Raw genomic sequence first — 20038 nt, 5'->3', positions numbered from 1 at the left:
TGGACAATGCGTTAGTGTTCAAAAGCATGATAAATCTGGTCAGAAGGTTCAAGTCAAGCAATGGGTTGAAATCAAATTTCATAAGTCAAATCGGTCATAATAAATCTGCCTTGCCTCGAACATACATAACTGGGAAAAACCTTTTAGCTGAGTGCATATTGGTCCTCAAGTGACAGGATAAAAAACCCGCTTTGGCAGGAAGGCAGAATAAGGAAAAATATCCAAGTCTATAAACACGAGGAGTATACAAAGCAAGTTTCCTTCAAGACAAATAACACCCATCAGTCAATCCTCATCGGCCACTTTAAATAACCTTGTAAGCAAGTCCTTGCTGGTTTTCCACGCGTATGGTGTTATGGTGGCCGTCTGTAATAAGTCCAGGGACATGTATTGAGCAGGCAAGCGATACCTGCTCTACAAAACCATGGTTTGAGTTGGCACCCAAACGTAATCTCAATCGAACAATGTGGACATCTCGGCGAGGAATATTTGTATATGGAAATTGCCCCGTTCTTCGGCTTATCTGAGTTTTGTGATGGATAGCAAGGATTTGGCAATGGCGCCAAGTCGCAGGCCACATTCAATGACATATCAATTATCACGTATTGTCTGCCTTCATAAAACGTCATATCTGAGGACCCAAGCCCGTACTGCTTGAGCATCTCGAAGAACTCCAAATCCTTTCCATAGACCCGAGATAGGAGTGGAACATCGATCTTCCCCATATCTCATTTCTTTTTATTTTTATTTTTTTTATAGTGGTGGAAACTGTGTAATACTATGTCTTAGAATTTTCTCTCGTTGAATTGATCAAACTTCAGGTGCCTGAATGCTTTTCTATAAAATGTCTATGCCGGTTATCGAGGCGGGTGAACGTCTTTGAGCAGCCTGGATAGGTACATTCAAGCTTTGCATGATCCTCGTGTTTGTTTTTGGTGTGACGGCGTAAATCTTTGGAATAGGTGAAGCTTTTCTTGCAAGATGGTTCGCGACACTGATATGGCCTGCTGTGAGAGTTTGTGTGCTTTCTGCAATGAAGATTTTTAGCCCGAGTTTCGTTTCACATTTCAGGTAACATACTTTAAGTCACAAGCACGTGGAAAGTTCTTTGGGCAGTGATTGCACTTGTATTGAAAGCTGCGATCCTGGGGGCCTGCCAATAATGTTGATCTGCCAGAAGAGTTGCCAGGCTTTGTGGGTGGACGGACGGCGCTGATGGAAATGGAGTCACTCGGTGGAAGTGATTCTCTAGTTACAGGGGTTTGAAGGGGTAACAAGCAATCCTGATTTGACGATTGAGGCGCAGGAGATGCAGGTTCTGGAGTTGGCTGTATGCTGAAACTTGATCTAGGACTAGAGTTTCCTTGAACTGTGCTCGGTGAGAAGTGTAGTAACTTTGGAGGCGGAGGATGAGAAGAACTAGACCGCCTTTGTGTCGGAGTCCGCGCGATGTGAGGTGATGCCGTAAATGAAGAGAAAGAAGGTGAGGAAGAATCTGAAGACGTAATTGAGTCGTTATTAAGCTGTTCCACAGCGTCGGTTTCGAGTTTTTTTGGACGTCCAAAGGTTCCTTGGACGACGTAATGAGAATAGATCGTATCGATGTAAAAGTCGTTGTCTGATATACCCTGAATATCTCTTAAAGAGACATACGATCGGAGATCCTGTTGTAGAAAGCTTTCTAAACTATGGTCCCTGAGGTTTCTCGAGATTTCTGGTGCGCGAAGACAATATGTCCCCGCGCTCGCGAGATCTTAACTACTTAAGTAGCTTGAAAAGATAAGAAAACAACGAATTGTCAACTTATCCCGACTGGCCTAGAGAAGCGGCCGGCGGGGTTAAAAACTAAAAATAAGGTGATTGATTTCAACTGATTTGAGCTCTAGAAATAAAGGTATGTGTATGTATAACTTGTGGTGTTGATGAGAACCGAGAATGATGTTCTAATTTCATGAGAATTTATGTATTCTCGGGCAAGGCTGCAAAGACCGGATAGGCGCTGGTGGCCTCCCTTGGCTCTTCAGCCTCAGAACCTACCCCGAATTAACGGCCATCTCTTCCTCAGTAAGACTTTGAGGCCACCCATGTAATCTTCTTCTATTGGGTGGAAAATCTGCAATGCTACGTTTATTGATGACAGAACTAATGCCGGTTAAATTGAATCTTTTCCTAAAGGCGACATCTAGATATAAGTTTACACAATTGAACATCGTGTGCATTCAAGAAACAGCGGCCTCTAGATCTGATTACGTGAATTGATCGTTGCAACGAGAGTTTATCATCTATCCAATCGGAAAAAGATGGCGGGGGTAGGTTCAATCCCAGAGGCCACCAGTTCCTCATTCCTGTAGTTCAAATTGTGTACCGACGCCAATGAGATAATAATCTCTGTGGTTGTACCTTTCAGCCTCCGTCAGCACACCCCGCCCACCATTTTCATATTTATCCTCTTGCACATCGGCGCCTATATCTGCTCTTTGATCCACATCAAATTCCACAGCTATTGAATGAGCAGAAGTTTCCGCATTGCGGAATTCATGAGGAAGAACCGCAACATTATAATGTTGCTGGAGCCTCTCTGTGCCGAGTCTTTCCATCTTTCTACACATTTCATTTGCGCAAATGTCCTCAGCCTTCTGGTATCGAACATTCCATGATACACCATTTATCAATTGAACTTCATGAGTTTGAGGTTGATGAGCGACCCCGACAGTAGCATATCTAGGACAAGCCACTTGTGTGATATCTGCAATACTTTCGGTAATGCGAACCGCATTTTCCGCTACCTGGATAACGGAGCCTTGAAATTTGTCAAAAATTGGGTGTGGAAACAGCAGGAAACATACATACTGCTCAAAGTGCCAGGAGATGATCTGGATGATTTATTGTTTTCCTTGGAGCTACTGGTGGAGAGTATCAGTATCAAATGTGTCAATTGGTATTCAAAGGAGATATCACCTGTGAAGAGTTTCATATCTTGTAAAACGCGCAGGGCAGCTTTCGTTATCAGAACCCATATTGCAGCAGGCTTGTGAGAGTTGGACAGTAGTTGATTGGGATAAACGCGGAATCGAATTATAGTTATCGAAATCTAATGCATGCTTTACGAGTTAGAAAGGTATGAATACGACCTTTTAAGCATGCATCTAGAGGCCGCCATTATAAAAATTTTCTTAGGAAATTATGGTATTCTATGCATAATAATCGTCCGGTAGATATCTCGACCAAGCATTTTGGAGCTCGGTCTGGATTGGCATATACGCATACTTACTGCTTACATTTTTGCTGCCCTGGGCATGAGAGTGGCGGCCCAGAAAGTGGTGGTGAGGAGGCCACCATGGAGTACAGGTGGCTGACTTGATGTAAAGCCGAAACCTTGACACATCTAAGCATATTATCTGATATTTCAGCCTATACTGCGTATCTCTCTGCCAGTAAGTGCAGGGCATCATCGACGCATTTCATCTTACACCGATAAGCGTGTGCATATGACATTCAATCAACGGTACTTTCAAGATTTCAGTAGTGTGAATGGATTCAAACACATAGCTCTGAAATCTTTCGAGACACTGAATCTACATTGAATAATTAGTTCACTTGAAACACGGAGAAAAGAATGAGAAGTCAAGTGTGCCTTCCGAAAGTCTGCATAGAATGTTTGGTGAATGTACATACCTTATTCACTATGCACAAGCACATGCGCATGCCACCACTATTCAACTTGTATTAGAAAAGAGTCAGTCTTTGCAATGTCGTATCCGGGAAAAGAAGTGGATAGGGGATGATGATACAAAAGGTGAGAAGAATAAGAAAAAGGCGAAACTGACAGTTGGAAGCCGAGCAGATGGAGGGTCAAAATCGAATCAAAAGTAACCTTCATCTTCCATTTTCGCACTTCCTTGGTATTTGCCTTTACCTCCAACAACCTGGGAAGAAGAATCTTCTAGGATCCTGCCTTGAAATCGCTTACAGTATGAGGCGATTAGTGAATATAAACTGCTACTTCAATCTATACCGCCGAGGTGGCATTGAGATGACTTTAATTGAGCGTTCAGACGTTAGATGGTGATGCATTACTAAATATAACATACGGCTATCGTACTTGTACAAGCACCACTCGTCGTATACAGCTATCAACCCACAATATTGAGTAGCGCGTTAGGACCCGTACTACCACCTGCACTTAAAATTGTACAAGTTAACCTCACACAAGTTAGCGAGCACGTCCTACGGTCATCTCCATGCTAATGATTACAAATGACCGAGATATACAGCCAATTTTATGTAAGTCCTTATTTACGCTTCAACTTACGCAAATTACAGAACATACTTTAAGGCCATCCAAGGCCAGCTAGCTCTCACGCTGACAAACAAGCGAGATATTAGCCTTAGCTCTTGCTTACATACGGCCAAATATATGCCTTACGCGAATGAGCGAACACAGGATACTGCCGCAGTACAGCCAAATACAGCCATCTAACTCTCCTGACACAAGCAAACGAGACATCTGCCTTGATTTTTGCTTAGGAAGTTCCCCAGCGTAACTGTTCAACACATGCACGGCACACTTTGCGCAAATGATTAGTCACATACCGTAACATACGGTGCAAACTGGGGCCCTCATTATTTTTGTATATAAGGATCTCTTTCCCCCCAGCTCCTTCCAAATCTCCAAATACTCAACAACTTACTACCAATCCACAACTTGCAACTCAGAATAAGAATAATTCCATCCCCTTACATTCACGTAAAACATCTTCTTTTCATCCCAATATCACCACAAATCTATCAGCATGTCTGATTCAGGACAAAACATGAACATCCGCAATTTCGAACGTAGAAGAGATTCGCGTTCCAGATCACCTCAACGTCATCAATCACAGTCCTATCGATCACGATCACCAGTCAATAACCATCGTGGCACCATCGCTAGTAGCTCACACTTCGCAGAGCCAGCTCTACTACGGAAACTGCCAAGAGAGTTGCGCGACATGGTGTATGGACATCTGTTTGATTCGACCCGACTAACATTTGGATACCGACAAATCAATTTCCAATACCGCAAGGTCATACCATCACGCAGTGCGCTCGCAATTCTTCGCGTATGTCAGCAACTCTACGTAGAGGCTGGTGAGCTTTGGCTCAAACGGGTCTTGTTCGATTTCGAGGACACAATGACGCTTATGGATAAGTTCTCTCAGCTGCCGATGGTTAGCCTCAAACAAATTCGCAATGTCCGTATTCGTATGATGGGTGATGAGCCTAGTCCACCGGACAGCATCAATGATGAACATCAATGGCGCGGGCTACAGGTTTTGGAAGGCTTGCAACTGGACAGACTGACAGTGGTGCCATCATGGGGAACCAAGTACAATGGCTGTGAAGACATCAAACGATTCATGGTATCTAGTTTCCCGTGCAAGGAACTATTCTATTTCACCCCTACATCTGTTTTCCATGAAACCGACCAAACGACTTCGGCTGAGGCCTCCACGCTCCTTACTCAAAGAATCAACGACATGGCTAATGACCTAAAGTCTAGAGGTGAATTTGGTACTAGGCTCACAATGACAATTCTCCAGTCATCTAAGCCAGACAGCCACTATACGGGCACTTCCTTTAAGGACTCTGCAATCGAAGTACTTGCCGAGACGGCAATTTTGCCCGATCCTGCTCCCACCAAAATGATCGCATGTGGCAAATCTTTAAAGCCTAACGTCGAGACACTAGTCATCTTCAAGCCTGCTGCCACGACATCTACTTTACCAGATGCTTCCATCGAAGGAGTGTGGAAAACCGTTGATGACAAAAAGGTTCGAAAGACCTGGCGAGACGACTATAGGGATGAATACATTCGGGGCGCACAAGAACAATCACCCGACATGGAAAACATCACTACTGGAGAACTATTTCCATGGCCTTATGATATGCGAAAGGGATACACCATCATCGATCGGTATGACAATGTTGATGATATCATCTGGCCTGGAAAGAACCATGATCAGGCATGGGAAGGAGTCCTTGACAACTAAAGGTCTTCTTCACAACTAAGATTTCTTATCAACTGTTGAAGGATCTTCTCGACATGTAACGCTCAATTTGCAAAACTTCTCGGATTCTGCGCATTGGGGACTGCATGGAAGGATATGATGGTATTGATGGCGTTACGGGATATGATTGGGAATGGGATGGGGATTCTTTTGGATGGATATTACTGGATTAGAGAAATAACAGCACTGGAACATGTGATAGAAAAGGAATTGATTAATATTTTTTAAAGATTTAGGTGGCGGGTAGCTTTCTTCGGGAAGCATGGGATACTGGTCCGGGCATGACTATGGAAGGAAATATTACTGCCAAAACATGGCATGGCGGAGGAGTAGTTTGAGAAACTTCGATTTTAAGTAGTAGATAGATAGTTTTATTGAATGAACTCATTTCCACGATCTTGCTCTTATGATTGTAGTGCCTCATACTGAGACTCGTGAATTTTCATGATGATGAATTCGTGAAGATTGGACTTTTGAATTGTAGATTGTATACTGTGCACAGTAATTCCAAAATAATTGAAAAAGGTGCGACATGTGTCAGTTTCTTGCTCCGTGTTGTGATCCGATTGGACACTAACTTATTTACATAAATTCCTATGCAATATGTAAAGCATCTGGCTCAAGTACACTTTTCATCAAGAAATAGATCACAAAACTGGCTATCTCTCAAGATCTATAGTATTTTGCCGCAGAATGTATTGTCTTTCATACGATCTCGAATAGCTCATCATCTCTCAAAAGTTCAATGGATAGACGACTTAGATTGATACCAAAACACCAAAACACTAGCAGGTGTCTATGAATAGTCTGGCGAGAACAATATACGAGTTTCTTGATACGTATCATGAAAGTATATTCTTGAACGCTGTCTCAACAAAGTAAAAAAAACAAACAAAAAAACTAACAGGGGAATACCGAAACATCCCGGCTTCAAATGCCCTCGGTTCCAGACTTTGAAGCGGGACATCACGCAGCTGCAGCAAGCCTCATCTGCATCCGGAAAAAGTAACGCGGAACGTCTTCTTCCAGCCAAACAATCGTGTTTGATTGAAAATTCAGATTTCCGCCAATGAAATTTATTCTTTTAGCTCGGAAGATTGGAAGTTATGGCTCCGAATTTCAAGTGCTGGGGCGTAATGGGAATGTGAAATGCAATAATTTTCAGTAGTACTCGGAGTAGAAGAGATATTCCCTAAATGATCAATATGGTTCCATACGACAGGTACAGTTTCTTCGTAGCAGCCTTCCGTCACGGTGAATATCTGCATGAAATAATACTTCCGACCTTGGCATTGATGCTGATATGACTCGGGGTCGCAAAATAATCCCTCCTGCCTTGCTTGATATCCCTTGATTCCTCCATTTGGTCAAATTTCATGGAAGGAGTTCTTCCTGACGATATGCAACAAAAGAAATCCTTCTCTCGAAACATGCATATATGATTTGCTGTTGCCTTGTCTCAATCATTACAGAGATCTTCCAAGATATTAAGCATCCTTCTTTGTAGCTCCACCAATTCATCCTCATCAATCATGGCCTTCTCCCCCTCCGTTGCGTTGGTTCCCGTTCCATTCGTTGCAATAGCTTTTCCGGTAATTCTAACCAACTCACTCTTCGTCCCAAAGAATGGCACTCCTAAATTCCTCAATTTTCCGTTCATCTCCCTAACCATTTGGGTCTGGGCTCTGTAAACTTTCATATCGAATGTTTCTAGCTCTTGTGCCAACTCCTCAGGGCTAGTGTTAGATGCTCCGCTTGATGTGGCTCCACCTACTGCTTTCCTGTATCAATGTCAATCAATTGCACTAGTCGAACTCAACCAAGGCAGTAAGGCGACTCACAGCACTTCTTCTAATTTTCTTTGCCCTTCTTTTCTAGCGCATTGCTTTTCTATAAGAGCTTCCCTTGATTTCCACCATTGCTCTTCGTGCTCATGTTGCACCTTGATCATCTACGTATGTGTAAGCTCATGTAAAATACCCCTACAACTAGTTATTGTAGAACGATCTAAGCTGTAAAGAACCTATGTGACCAACCTTCCGAATCTCTTGGAGTACATGATCGTGTTTAGCCACCGTCCTCATAACACACCGTAAGCCGGCGCTCCAGTCAATGATAGTAGCTGGATCAACGACCTTTGAGTTATTGACAACTTGAGACTGGCCAGGATACACCACTGGAGGGGTTACATATGGAGGCCATTGTTGTTGTTGTTGATGTTGGGTTGCTAAACCATGTGACTTGATCTCTGGTATTTGGGCTGAAGCTATTTGTGTAGAAGGTTGAGTTTGCTGTTGGCCCCTGGCTTGTTGTTGATCTCTAGCTTGTGTTAGACCTGCTAAGATCTTCATCACAGATGCTAGATCTGGGGTTTGGTTATCGGAAGACATCTCAGCGTCCTGATGAAGTGATATTTGTTTGTTGTCCCTTGAAAGCAAGGTGGAAGGAAACGATGAAGCTCGCAAACGACGCGACTTGTCTATCACCACACTTGTTTGCAATTATCCAAGCTCTAACCGTGAAGTCGAGCTCCTTTAGTTAACCAAAATTTCGAGGAAATGAATGAATTGGTCCGATATAAAATGTTATAAATGTTACAAAGAGCTCTCATTATCTTATCGTGGTAAGTCTTCCTGTTTGCCTTTACAATATTGCAGGGATGCGGAATGACCCGCCGCTAAGAAATTCCACTGGTCAATGACATCTCGAAAAAAAATCATTCTATATTGGAAGTTTTCTCAAAACCGTAAATTGAATACTACGAAACCACCAGAATACGATCCCTTTTGATTCCGACTTCCTCTACTTCATATCTCAAAGATGGCGCGCTCAGCAACAGATGCAACGAGATTTACATCGACCACTCCACACGCTGCTACAAAACCAAAGCCCGTATCGAGAAATCCAGGTCCACCGGGAGAAACACCACAACAAAGAGTCAAGAGGTTAAGAGCTGCGGCAGATAAAGCTAGAGATGCACAAATTTCGACCTTTGACAAGTTGATTATGAGGGGAAGAGTGTGGGCGGATAAGGCGCATAGGTTTACAGCTTTTAGTTTGATCGGACTTACTTGTATGGTTTCCCCGCACCCGCTTCTCATTCCAATCCACACTCCGATACTCGAAATCTTACTCTCGAGGATCTCGTAGCTTGAGAGCAGCACATTTGCTAATTCTGATGTTTGTAGTTATTGCCGGTGGCGTCACAGTTTATGCATTGGGAGATATGATGATATATAATCGCAAAAAACGCGCTGAGTTCTACGCCGAACAGAAATTTCAATATGCCATGGCTCTTGAGAGCGCACAAAAGGCCGCAGCATTTGGCACTGCAACAGAATCACAGCTAGAGTTTTTGGATAGAGAAAAGGAACGGGAAGAAAGGGTGAAAATCGCCGAAGAAGCCAAAAAGAAGTCAGGGCCATGGAAGAAGAGCAAGGAATGGCTATTTTCAGGCTTAAAGAAGGAGGAGGGAGGAGATAATGTGGGCACTAGTGAGAGAAGATTGGGATATGAGGCACTGAGTGAAGAGGATGATAGCCTTGGTGAGAGGGAGAGCGATGTTTTAAGGGCGATTGAAGGGAAGAAAATGGCAATACAAGATAAAGCGAAGTCCGTTTTTGAGGCGGAGAAGGAAAGACAAAGAAGAGGTGGCCCCCTGGATAGGATAGGGACTGAAGCGGAGGAGGAAAAGCCGAAATCTGGTGGTTGGACATCATTCATGATAAGGAGGTGAGTAATAGGTGTGAATGGGAAAGGGAAAGAAATAAGGGAGATGAATGAATGTCTATGTATCATATGGGATGACGGTGTCTTGCATTGGTCTTGGGGTCTGATATCTTCTCCCTTGTAAAATTGGAGGTCAAAATCACCAAGTCGACATCTCGCTCTAGAATTTCTTCCAACCTTCTGAATCACGTGTCAATGTGCCGTTGTGTTGGAGACCATCGGATTAGGCTGTGCAATAGTTCGGAATCTAATGTTCGAGGGCTATATGTCGAGATCAGAGACATCTACTTTCGGTAAACTGGGTTCAGAATCAGCGGATCGTTGTGTTCCAGACCCCCTTTTCCTCTTTATTTAGATGGGACAAAGTTTCTCCTTTAAACTCTAAGGATTATACCAAAGATAGAGATACCACAGGAAGCATAGACCAGCCAATTCAGCACAACAATAGTTCAACCAGAAAATCAATTTTGAATCTGGAACGAAAGGTAAGGCTCATTCCCGAGAAACCCCTTTCGAAGTACCCGAATTTGGTTCCGTCTAACCAAAACATAACTCCACGGTCATTAGTTCCATGTTAGTCCATGTACTCAAAACAAGACGCTGCATTTTCTGTACATTAACATCCACTTCAGTATACTAGCTCGCTTCATTCTCCCTAAGTTTTAAGGAGTAAACAATACAACAGTCATCACCACATCTCGGAGACGTCGGCATTGCCAACATTACACAGCCCAGTCGTACCGGAAAACCCGTGATTTTCTCATATAGTATTCTCTCGGAGCTCCCCTTCTCCTTTCCTAGCACGTAGTAGTAGCACCACTTATCCCCACCAGCGACTCTGCATCGTCCAACTTCTGTCTCCTATTTACACAACAGAAATTAAGCATAAACTCTTCATCTGAACAATTCAATCTGCCTTTCCAAGTCTTAACATTAACCTTGACGATCACCCCACTATTATCTCCGCTGTCAAATTGTCTAATTGGCTGCTCACGCTATATATAGTAACGCCAAGTGGGTGTACAGGCATAAATTGACGATCTTCTAGAAAGATTCTTTCATGCCACTCACAGACACAACAACAAATGACGTTGAATACGAAGGGACCGGTAACCCTGTCTGATGTGTACACGACATCGAAATACGAGAAATAGGTACCTCATGTAAGCAAGTGTGCATGGCTGGTAGTCGTTGGGTTGTTCTTGGCAATCGGATAAGTATCTGATGTTTCCCTCGTCAGTTCTTTCCATGTTTTTGATATATACTATATAATCTACTTCACATACCTACTCAGAGTTCTTCATTTGCACTCTATACAATCGTTACTTTATTATCTTCTCTATTCCTACCTCCAATATGAAGACTACTTCCATTGCACTCGCACTCGCGAGCACCCTTACTGGCGCAAACGCATACTGGAAAGGTTTCAACTCCCAAGCTACCCTTGGAAACGGTGCTTGCAAGACCCAAGCCGATTGGGAAAATGATTTCCGCATGATCCAATCCTTCCCCGGCGGTTTCAACAGCTTGCGTGTCTACGCATCCTCCGACTGCAATACCATCGCCAACGTCGTCCCTGCTGCTATTGCCACCGGCGGAAAAGTCCTTGTCGGAGTTTGGACTGAAGATGCTGGTCACTATGATGCCGAAAAGCAAGCTCTCTTGGCAGCTACCCGTACCTATGGTTTCGACTGGATGGTCGCTGTATCAGTCGGCTCCGAGGACTTGTACCGAGGAGATACTGACGCTTTTACATTGTCGCAACAGATATATGATGTTAGAGGAATGTTGAGCACTGTGCCCGGATATACTACGACTGGAGTACAAGTTGGACATGTGGATACATGGACAATGTGGACCAACGGAGCGAACGTGGATGTTATCAAGGCATGTGACTTCATCGGCTTGGACGGCTACCCATACTTCCAAAACACGGAGGAAAACGACATTGGTGTCGCAGATGATTTATTCTGGCAATCAGTAAACGCAGTCCGCGGAGCTGTTCAGAATGTCGGAAGCAATGCTCCGGTTTGGGTTACTGAGACCGGATGGCCTACTGCGGGTGCTACGGAGAACGTAGCTGTTGCTTCTGTTGAAAATGCTCAGACATATTGGAAACAGGTTGCTTGTTCGGCGGTTAACGAAGTTAACACTTTCTGGTATAGTCTTCAGGACTTCAACGCCATCCCAGCATTCGGTGTTGTTGATGGAAATGGTAACCTTAAGTATGACTTGAGCTGTTAAAATACCCGATGAGTGGCTATTAGAGTTGGAAACTGTCTATGGATAGATTACCACAGTATAAATTAATCTTAATATAATTATACATCTTAACATAACGACGATTCAGCAATCGTTAATCTTCGTGCGGTTCTTGATCAATTACTTTTTTCTACTTGTTCTTTGATTCTTGTCCAATACATACTACGTAGCACAATATGCATTAAGCCATTGCACATAGTCAAGAAAGAACAAATGTAGACAGAACAATTCTCTATTTCTAATAACAACTCCCAGACTCCGAGACTTCATAACAAATTTCCAAACGCCATATACTGTCTATTTTTCGTACTTCTGTTTTCTTTAAAATCCCAATACAGCCCAAACAATTTCTTCACATCTCGTCAAACAACTGAAATGCATCAGGGCATTTACTCTTATACTTTTCCTCTCTATCATACCTCATTCCCTTGATCCGTGTGCTCCCGGTATTGGCACCGGCTGTTTTGGTTATTATGTTCTACCATCAATTACGGCGTCTCGAAGGGGTTTCGTCAACCGATCTGTCGCGGCGACGATCATCGCTCCTTTCACCACGTCGGCTCTCTCCTAGATCACGATCGCGGCGACGCTCGCTGCCATGTCGGTCTTCATCGCGTCGGTCTTTGTCACGTCGGTCTTTCTTATCACCACGATCTTCCTCACGTCGGCTACTCTTGTGATCACGTGTATCTCTACTTGGCCCGCGGCTACTTTGATGCTCTGATGGAGCTTGGGCGGAGCTGACTCGGGCAGTCTTATAACTTCTGTCGGAACCAGCAACGGACTGGCTTGAATTACCACGACCCTCCTCACGTCGGCTCTCTCCTGGATCACGATCCCGGCGACGCTCGCTGCCATGTCGGTCTCGATCTTCCTCACGTCGACTACTCTTGCTATCACGTTGATCTTCTCGTTTATTTGACTCGCGGGTACTTTGATGCGCTGTTGGTATTAGCTCCTTTGGAGACGGTCCCCGCGATGATGTGGATCCAATAACTGATGGATCAACAGCAACGTAGTCGGCATAGCCATCATGTCTGTGCTTAATAGAATCTCGCAGCTTCTTCGCATCTTTCTCGTACTCCCTGAGTTTTTTGGTTCTCCATTCGGACCTATGATATTCATTAGTTTTTCCTTTAAATCTAAAGCGATCTATTTCATGCCAAACATCAAGCGGAAGGAACGGAAATTACTCACGCTACTGAATTATCGTCCGTCACGATAGAACTGCCGTCTGGAACTCTGCTTCTGCCGTCACGCTGTCTGTCTCCTGGAGTGACTGTGTGTTCCGACCCTTCTGGTGATCTTGCACGAGCAGTGGTACCAAATTTACGGGGAGCTCTTGAATCAACGGTTTTAACGTCGTCATCGCGTCTACTTTGGCGATCGCCCTCCTTAGTGCTTCGCCTTTCACCACCATCTCTTTCGCCTTTTGAATCAGCAGTTCGAGCAGCACTCCTTCTTGAATCAGCGGTTTTAACGTCGTCATCGCCATCCCGTTTACTTCGGCGATCACTTTCTCTAGTGCTTCGGCCATCACCACCGTCTCTTTCGCCTTTTGAATCAGCAGTTCGAGCAGCACTCCTTCTTGAATCAGCGGTTCTAACGTCGTCATCGCCATCCCGTTTACTTCGGCGATCACTCTCTCTAGTGCTTCGGCCATCACCTTCCCTAGTACTTCGGCCATCACCACCGTCTCTTTCGCCTTTTGAATCAGCGGTTCGAGTACCACTCCTTCTTGAATCAGTGGTTTTACTATCTTCCTCTGTCCTTTTGCTCTTTAAATCAACAGTTCGAGCGCTCCTTTTTGAATCGACAGTTTCAGCAGCACTCCTTCTTGAATCGACAGTTTCAACAGCACTCCTTCTTGAATCGGTGGTTCGAGCAACACTCCTTCTTGAATCAACAGTTTGATTATCTTCATCACGGCGTTTGTCTCTAGAACCTCTTGAATCGGTGCTTTTGTCATCGTCTTGTCTTCTTCTATCCTTTGAATCAATGGATCCATCTCTCGGCTTTTTTCTACTGCCACCTATCCTGAGTTTTGCCGGGTACCTGGCGCCATCCGAGTCTAAAGTGTCTACACTTTCGGCGTACTCGTAAGGATTTTCCTTTAAATCCCTCTCCCTCTGCCGCCTATCTTTCTCATCGATCTCGAGTAGTTTGGGCATATCTTCTTTCAGTTCTTTATCCTGCTCCTCTTCCTCACGCCGTTCGAGTTCGTCCAGCTTGATTGCCAGTAATTTCTTTTCCTCTGCGTCTTTTACTTCCTTCATTCTGTCCTTCATACGAAGATATTCTTCCCGTCTCCGCAACCCCTTCACAATCATCACTTGCCCGTTCTTCCTTCTGACAAACGAATAATCATTGAGCTTCCTGTCTTCATTCTTTTTAGATTTCTCTTCCTTATCCATAACTCTTATGGGGATCTTATCGATCTTCACAGCCTTTTTTCGAAGGTCCATTCTGATTATTTACGCTGTGAAAGAAGATTTTTTTTATCAAGGATATTATGTCGTAAGAGCAATAGAAGAAAGATGCAGTAGATTGCTGATGTTTGGCTGGTTGCTATGGTGCTTTGAACTGTGTTCACTGTATTATGATGGTTATTTGGAATTTGGAATGATATTCTCGTATCAGATATACCAGTACATTTATACTCATAGTCATTATGCTGGCCAACTTATCACACCCATCATATCCAACTGAAGTACTACATTGAAATGAATTTTGATGTCAAATGCTTTGAGATGGCGTGGTTGGTAATCTATTTCCGTAAACATGTCGTTAGGCAAAAGTTAGTGACCCGGATATCATTCATCTTTACGTTGGACGTTGATTGAGTATATCCAATTGGCTCCTCGTGCTCAAAAAGACGGCCTTTGTTGAAAGAACATGTTATGGCCTGGCCTAAGTTTCATCCTTGATAATATATTGGATGTGAAGCGGATTCCTTTGGAAGCTATACATTTACTTGATTAAAATGAGGTCAAGCTTGCGCGAATGTGTACCTACACTCGCCTAGCCGCTATGTTGAGATCGATTGTTGGAGTCGATATAATTTTGCAAGAGAAATTATGTAACTTGCTTTTAAAAGCCGCGGATGATTCCTTGTGGTTAGATATAGGTCGCTAGACCCCATATCAGCCCCAATGGCGCTAGAAGCCACAATTCGAGTTGTTGGCATGGCCGCGACCAGTCCGCGGATCTGACCGCACCAACATCAATACCATGGAAGTAGAACAATATGTTAATGACTTGATTTATTATCCTTTGAAGCACTGGAATTGGAACATTATTATAGGCAATTGTAATACATTTTGACAGTATCTAGTTGTCTTGTCCCTGTTGCTGCATAATGTTCTCAATGGCAATCACTCATTAGCCGCGAACACAACTCGGTCCATTTTTATGAATGCAACGATATTTGTTTCAAGAACTATCAAACTACACGATCTCAGGAAATAATTCAAGATGAAATGCAACAATTGAAGGGAGCAAAAAGTAATGCACCTACAAAATACCCACCCACATGGCAAATTAACCCTCTGGCGAATCTCGCTTCTTCATTTACAAGACTTGAAATTTGAACGTTTATATTCATACTTACTTCCTTATGTTCACTTCACTATTCCACATTTCAATTATATCTTCCTGGATATTATGGTAGTGTATCTAGTTATCTTTGGGAAAGTCTGTTGACTAGTCCACTTCTATAATTAATTATCACAAATACTGTTTAGCTGAGGTTGTCGATTTTAGCTGACAGTTTCTCTTTGACTTTCAAGTAAACGTAAATTCTGAAAGTAGATTGATGTCAATTCATATAATCGAATTTTTGAGGATGTATTTTTGGGAAATATTCATGACAAACGTTGCTAAAAATATCAATCCTAAGAAGAATGAATATTTTCGATGGTAAAAAGCTAATATATGAGCCGCAATCTTGATCCACGTTTCATCACAGGATGTGTTGACGGATATAATTTGACAGTACTATCTCAGTTGACAATTGATCTACAACGCTATCACCAGCATTCCCTTTAAACCCTTTTCCCATTCTATCTTTCCCTCAGCTCTCCTTGTCCTATACTATAGCTTGAATCTATACAACCACCTTGTAAATCTTACATCCATCCAACCCATCCAATACTGCTTCACTCCCATCTCCTCCATCTCCCTCAACTCCAACCTCGCAAAGCATTGAAATATCAACCAAACCACAGATGATTATTCCCCAAATTCAATGAGGGACATAAAACTAAAACCTCCTATAAATTTCAATCCCATCCAGTATTCTCGTCTCGCTTCTACATATACCATCTATCCCCCATCACCTAATAAACCTCACTAAAATCCGATCGAAATCAAGTCAAATCAACCCATCTCAACTGACAACTATAGTATCTCTATTTTCATTGATTATCCATAAAAAGACACTCAGGTACCCACCTACACTTCCTAAATGATTCCCTAATAAACATCCTCGATCTGCAGATAGAGTACCAGCTGAAATACTTGAGTACAACAGCTCAAAAATGATTACCTACCCCGAGCTATATATTCCTCAAGCTCAACGCTATAAACTATCAATTATGAACCACTAATAATAAAATATATCCCAGACTGCTCTAACTCCAATGCTGTATCAACTATCAATTATCAACTATCAATTATCAACTATCAATTATCAACTATCAATTATCAACTATCAATTATCAACTATCAATTATCAACTATCAACTATTAACCATTAATAAAAAAAAATATATCCCAAAGTACCTACTCCAACTCAAGTATAATAATCTTACTAATCTTATATCTAGATCTTCCAAAACAAAATATCAATCTAATAATAAATTTATAGTTAGTATTTACATTCAATCCTCTAGAATATAAATATAAATATCAAACATCACATCATAAATAAACAATTATAATAACTCAATTATGAGATCACTCCCAGAAAGATCTAAAGTTAATTTTATAAAAAAAAAATTATAATTATAACTAATCTTGAATTTTCTAACATTTAATTTTTTTTAAAGAGTTGGGTTTAACTTTATAAGATTATTTTATATTAAAAATAATGATAGAGATAGAGATACAAGATAGAGATGATTAAATTTGAGGATAAGAAATATTTATACTTTTTGTTAAAAGGAATAGAAGTTACCGGTACTAATCACGTGTCGTGATTAGTAATACGGTTACCTAAACAGGCTAGATTAGACGAACCATAAGCAGGCATATTGGTCCCCTCCGAGGATACCAAGAGGAGATTAATATGCCTACAGACGTAGTAATATAGTCAATATAGAGGCCTCTTCCACCCAATCTTTTAATACTTTTTGATATAAAAGGGTTTTGGATTTTGATGATGGAAGAGGTGTGGAAGAGAAGACGAGAGAAGGAGAAAGGAGAAGGATAATATAATAGCGGAGACATTATCTTCCACCTCATGCATTTCTCAAGGACTTTTGATTAACATCAGGATACAACACACACACACATCGAGATAACAGTCAGCTAGCATCTATATGATGAGAGGTATATTCTTTCTTTCTTTCTTCTTTGCTACTGTAACAAATCCATTCCACCATCGTAAATTGTACATCGCATCTGATCAAGGTAATCGTAATCTAGTCAAAGCCAGATATACCAGTCCAGTCCACTCCATATCGCACATGATATGACTTCATCTAATCTTCATCTCATTTTCCACCAACCACGTCCAAAGATCTTTCTTTCAAATGGGTAGAAAGTCTATTCATCCATGCATCCATCTAGAATATTTAAATCCACCAAACTCCCGCTTATCGAAAGAACAAGCAAAAATCTATCTACCTATCTATCCTTTATCTATTACCAACCCCAACTCTATATCGAATTCGATTCGTTTAGTAATGTAATGGTGTATCTAGGCAGTAGGCTTGAATTTCATAGGACCTTGTTCTGTGGTCTCTGCGAAAGGAACACCGAGTTCAAAGAGCTTGGTGATAACATTTGCGAAATCTTTCATGAAGAGAGATTCATCTGCAGCGTATTTCTCGACGTATGAACGGAAAGTTTTATCCGAGACGAGAGCCATGTCAGTTGGAAGCATCATAAGGGTTTTGGTAGTCTTGTCTTCGTACTATTTTAGTTTAATATGTTAGTTTGTTTTCTTTAAAGTCCAGGAAGGAAAGATTGGGGAGATATTCATACCTGCTTAGGACCATTCCACTTCTTCCAGTTCCACTTCTCATTCAACAAAAGCTTGTAGTACTCATTGGTGACAACAGTTGGGGAGAAAGTCCAAGGACCCTCAAAACCACTACGATCAGTGTGGCAACGACCAAGAGCATGAGCACCACTCAAAGCAACGATTTCTTGATCATTGAATCCCATACGACCAAAGATATCTCTCAAATGTTTGTTACCTTGAGAAGCATCTGGGAGACGTCCATCAGGTGTGCAAGCTGCAGCTTCCTTATCTTGTCTACCTGGTCGGAAAGGAATGGTTGGACCTTGCATTTCCTGGATAGCGCAAATACCAGCCAGGATCCAGAGGTCAGAGTAGGAGATCCATGGGAACTTTGCTATAGAAATATTAGTAAGGAGACTCCTCAATTTGTTTCATTTGTTAAAAATAGCCTCTTCAATAGTCTGCCTCCACGGCAGTGGTCCCCGAAGGGCCAGCGGAGCGACACTTCCTCTTCCATAGAAAAAAAGATGGTTGACTTACCCTTAACAGGTTGCAAGAAGTCTCTGGCAGCAACCAAACCAGCATTGGCACCATGATCACCCTCAGGGGCAAATCTCATAGTCGCACCATTGCTACCACCAGTACCAGTTGCCTTATCGAAAGTTCCACTTGCATGCCACGCTAATCTGACTAAGACAGGTCCATAAGAACCATCATCATAATCATCTTTCTCCTCCAATCTCGCGGCAATCTCATTATAAACCTTTTGATAATCTTCAAACTTAGGAGTGATGAGACCGGCAGTTTCTTTAGCAGAACCACTCAAGAGTGATCCATTTCCTTGAGATACAAAGTAGTATCCAGCACCTCCAGCAATGGCCAAAGCAGCAACCCCAACGGAGAGAGGGAAGGAAGATTTGGCAGGTCCTTGAGAAGCATATCCACGACGGGATTGTTGACGGAATGCTTGACGAGGAGCACTGAATGCATTGGTACGAGTGGCGGATCTGAAAGGTGTTGACTTGAATGCAGCGCCTGCCCTAGCGAAGGTTCGAGTAGTAGATGCCATCGTTTATATGGATTGTATGATTATTGTATGTGGTGGGTGGTATAATATTGAGACAATAGCTGAAATTGATAAGTCAGTAGGTAAACTTTTTGGATTCCTTTCCTCCCACTCTATTATTGTATGAACTAAGACAAGCAAAGAAAGCAAAAGATTTCGATGGCAATTAGAGTAAATCGCAGAGAATAATAACTTACAGGAGAGGAGGATAAAGACGGAAGTGAGGAAATCTCTGTCAGAGTATCACTATGGTTGATAATATTCCCAAGGTTGATATTTCAAAAGATGAAGGTGGTGAGATTTTATTAACAACTTTACCACAACCTTAACCTTAGTGCAGTGACCAATCTACCACTCCAATGCTAGCTTCCACTTTACTTTACTTTACTTCACTTCACTTTCACTTCACATCCTCACAGACCTCCTCCCTCAAAAAGCCCACCTCTCCACCAGATTCAACCATAGTCACTCTAGTCATTCTGCAACAAACTTCCTCATTGAGTTAGCATTGAAATGCAAAACCCACTCCTATTCCCATTTCCGTCTCTGGCTTCTCATTTCCGAATCTATTTCGAAGGAAGCACAGTAAATAGCGTAAGGATATTCGCAATCATAACCCGTGGCATACCAAGAAAAGACGATAACGACCCACTTGATTTCCCCTCTTATCAATCATCATTTACATTGACCAATAAGAAGTTACGCATTCGAAAGAGCATTAAGAGAACAGTTGACATGACTCTT

The 20038-nt window shown here is 42.3% G+C and overlaps 7 protein-coding genes across 7 annotated transcripts; 3 read left to right on the top strand and 4 right to left on the bottom strand.

The window, feature by feature from the left end:
- Nucleotides 1–2033: 2033 nt before the first annotated feature.
- On the bottom strand, nucleotides 2034–4756 carry SS1G_12934 (predicted protein; the record flags this gene model as incomplete). The annotated part of the gene is made up of 8 exons (XM_001586306.1): nucleotides 2034–2169; nucleotides 2370–2388; nucleotides 2851–2903; nucleotides 3272–3411; nucleotides 3471–3575; nucleotides 3676–3712; nucleotides 4322–4363; nucleotides 4692–4756. 8 exons carry the CDS (start codon nucleotides 4754–4756, stop codon nucleotides 2034–2036), a joined length of 597 nt encoding a protein of 198 aa, XP_001586356.1.
- A 418-nt stretch (nucleotides 4757–5174) lies between these two features.
- SS1G_12933 (predicted protein) lies at nucleotides 5175–6032 on the top strand (the record flags this gene model as incomplete). Its single annotated transcript, XM_001586305.1, has 1 exon — nucleotides 5175–6032. The coding sequence occupies one exon, from the start codon at nucleotides 5175–5177 to the stop codon at nucleotides 6030–6032; it is 858 nt and encodes a 285-aa protein (XP_001586355.1).
- A 1477-nt stretch (nucleotides 6033–7509) lies between these two features.
- SS1G_12932 (hypothetical protein) lies at nucleotides 7510–8440 on the bottom strand (the record flags this gene model as incomplete). Its single annotated transcript, XM_001586304.1, has 2 exons — nucleotides 7510–7831; nucleotides 8142–8440. 2 exons carry the CDS (start codon nucleotides 8438–8440, stop codon nucleotides 7510–7512), a joined length of 621 nt encoding a protein of 206 aa, XP_001586354.1.
- Nucleotides 8441–8870: 430 nt separating this feature from the next.
- Nucleotides 8871–9786, top strand: SS1G_12931 (hypothetical protein; the record flags this gene model as incomplete). The annotated part of the gene is made up of 2 exons (XM_001586303.1): nucleotides 8871–9123; nucleotides 9239–9786. The coding sequence occupies 2 exons, from the start codon at nucleotides 8871–8873 to the stop codon at nucleotides 9784–9786; spliced, it is 801 nt and encodes a 266-aa protein (XP_001586353.1).
- Nucleotides 9787–11135: 1349 nt separating this feature from the next.
- Nucleotides 11136–12023, top strand: SS1G_12930 (hypothetical protein; the record flags this gene model as incomplete). The annotated part of the gene is made up of 1 exon (XM_001586302.1): nucleotides 11136–12023. The coding sequence occupies one exon, from the start codon at nucleotides 11136–11138 to the stop codon at nucleotides 12021–12023; it is 888 nt and encodes a 295-aa protein (XP_001586352.1).
- Nucleotides 12024–12525: 502 nt separating this feature from the next.
- On the bottom strand, nucleotides 12526–14506 carry SS1G_12929 (predicted protein; the record flags this gene model as incomplete). Its single annotated transcript, XM_001586301.1, has 2 exons — nucleotides 12526–13153; nucleotides 13239–14506. 2 exons carry the CDS (start codon nucleotides 14504–14506, stop codon nucleotides 12526–12528), a joined length of 1896 nt encoding a protein of 631 aa, XP_001586351.1.
- Nucleotides 14507–17961: 3455 nt separating this feature from the next.
- On the bottom strand, nucleotides 17962–19297 carry SS1G_12928 (hypothetical protein; the record flags this gene model as incomplete). Its single annotated transcript, XM_001586300.1, has 3 exons — nucleotides 17962–18177; nucleotides 18249–18622; nucleotides 18769–19297. 3 exons carry the CDS (start codon nucleotides 19295–19297, stop codon nucleotides 17962–17964), a joined length of 1119 nt encoding a protein of 372 aa, XP_001586350.1.
- Between the last annotated feature and the right edge of the window lie 741 nt (nucleotides 19298–20038).

Source organism: Sclerotinia sclerotiorum, genomic scaffold (assembly GCF_000146945.2).
Source record: "Sclerotinia sclerotiorum 1980 UF-70 scaffold_22 genomic scaffold, whole genome shotgun sequence".
NCBI classification, from domain to species: Eukaryota; Fungi; Ascomycota; class Leotiomycetes; order Helotiales; family Sclerotiniaceae; genus Sclerotinia; species Sclerotinia sclerotiorum.
This window is presented reverse-complemented; position numbering and strand designations above follow the sequence as displayed.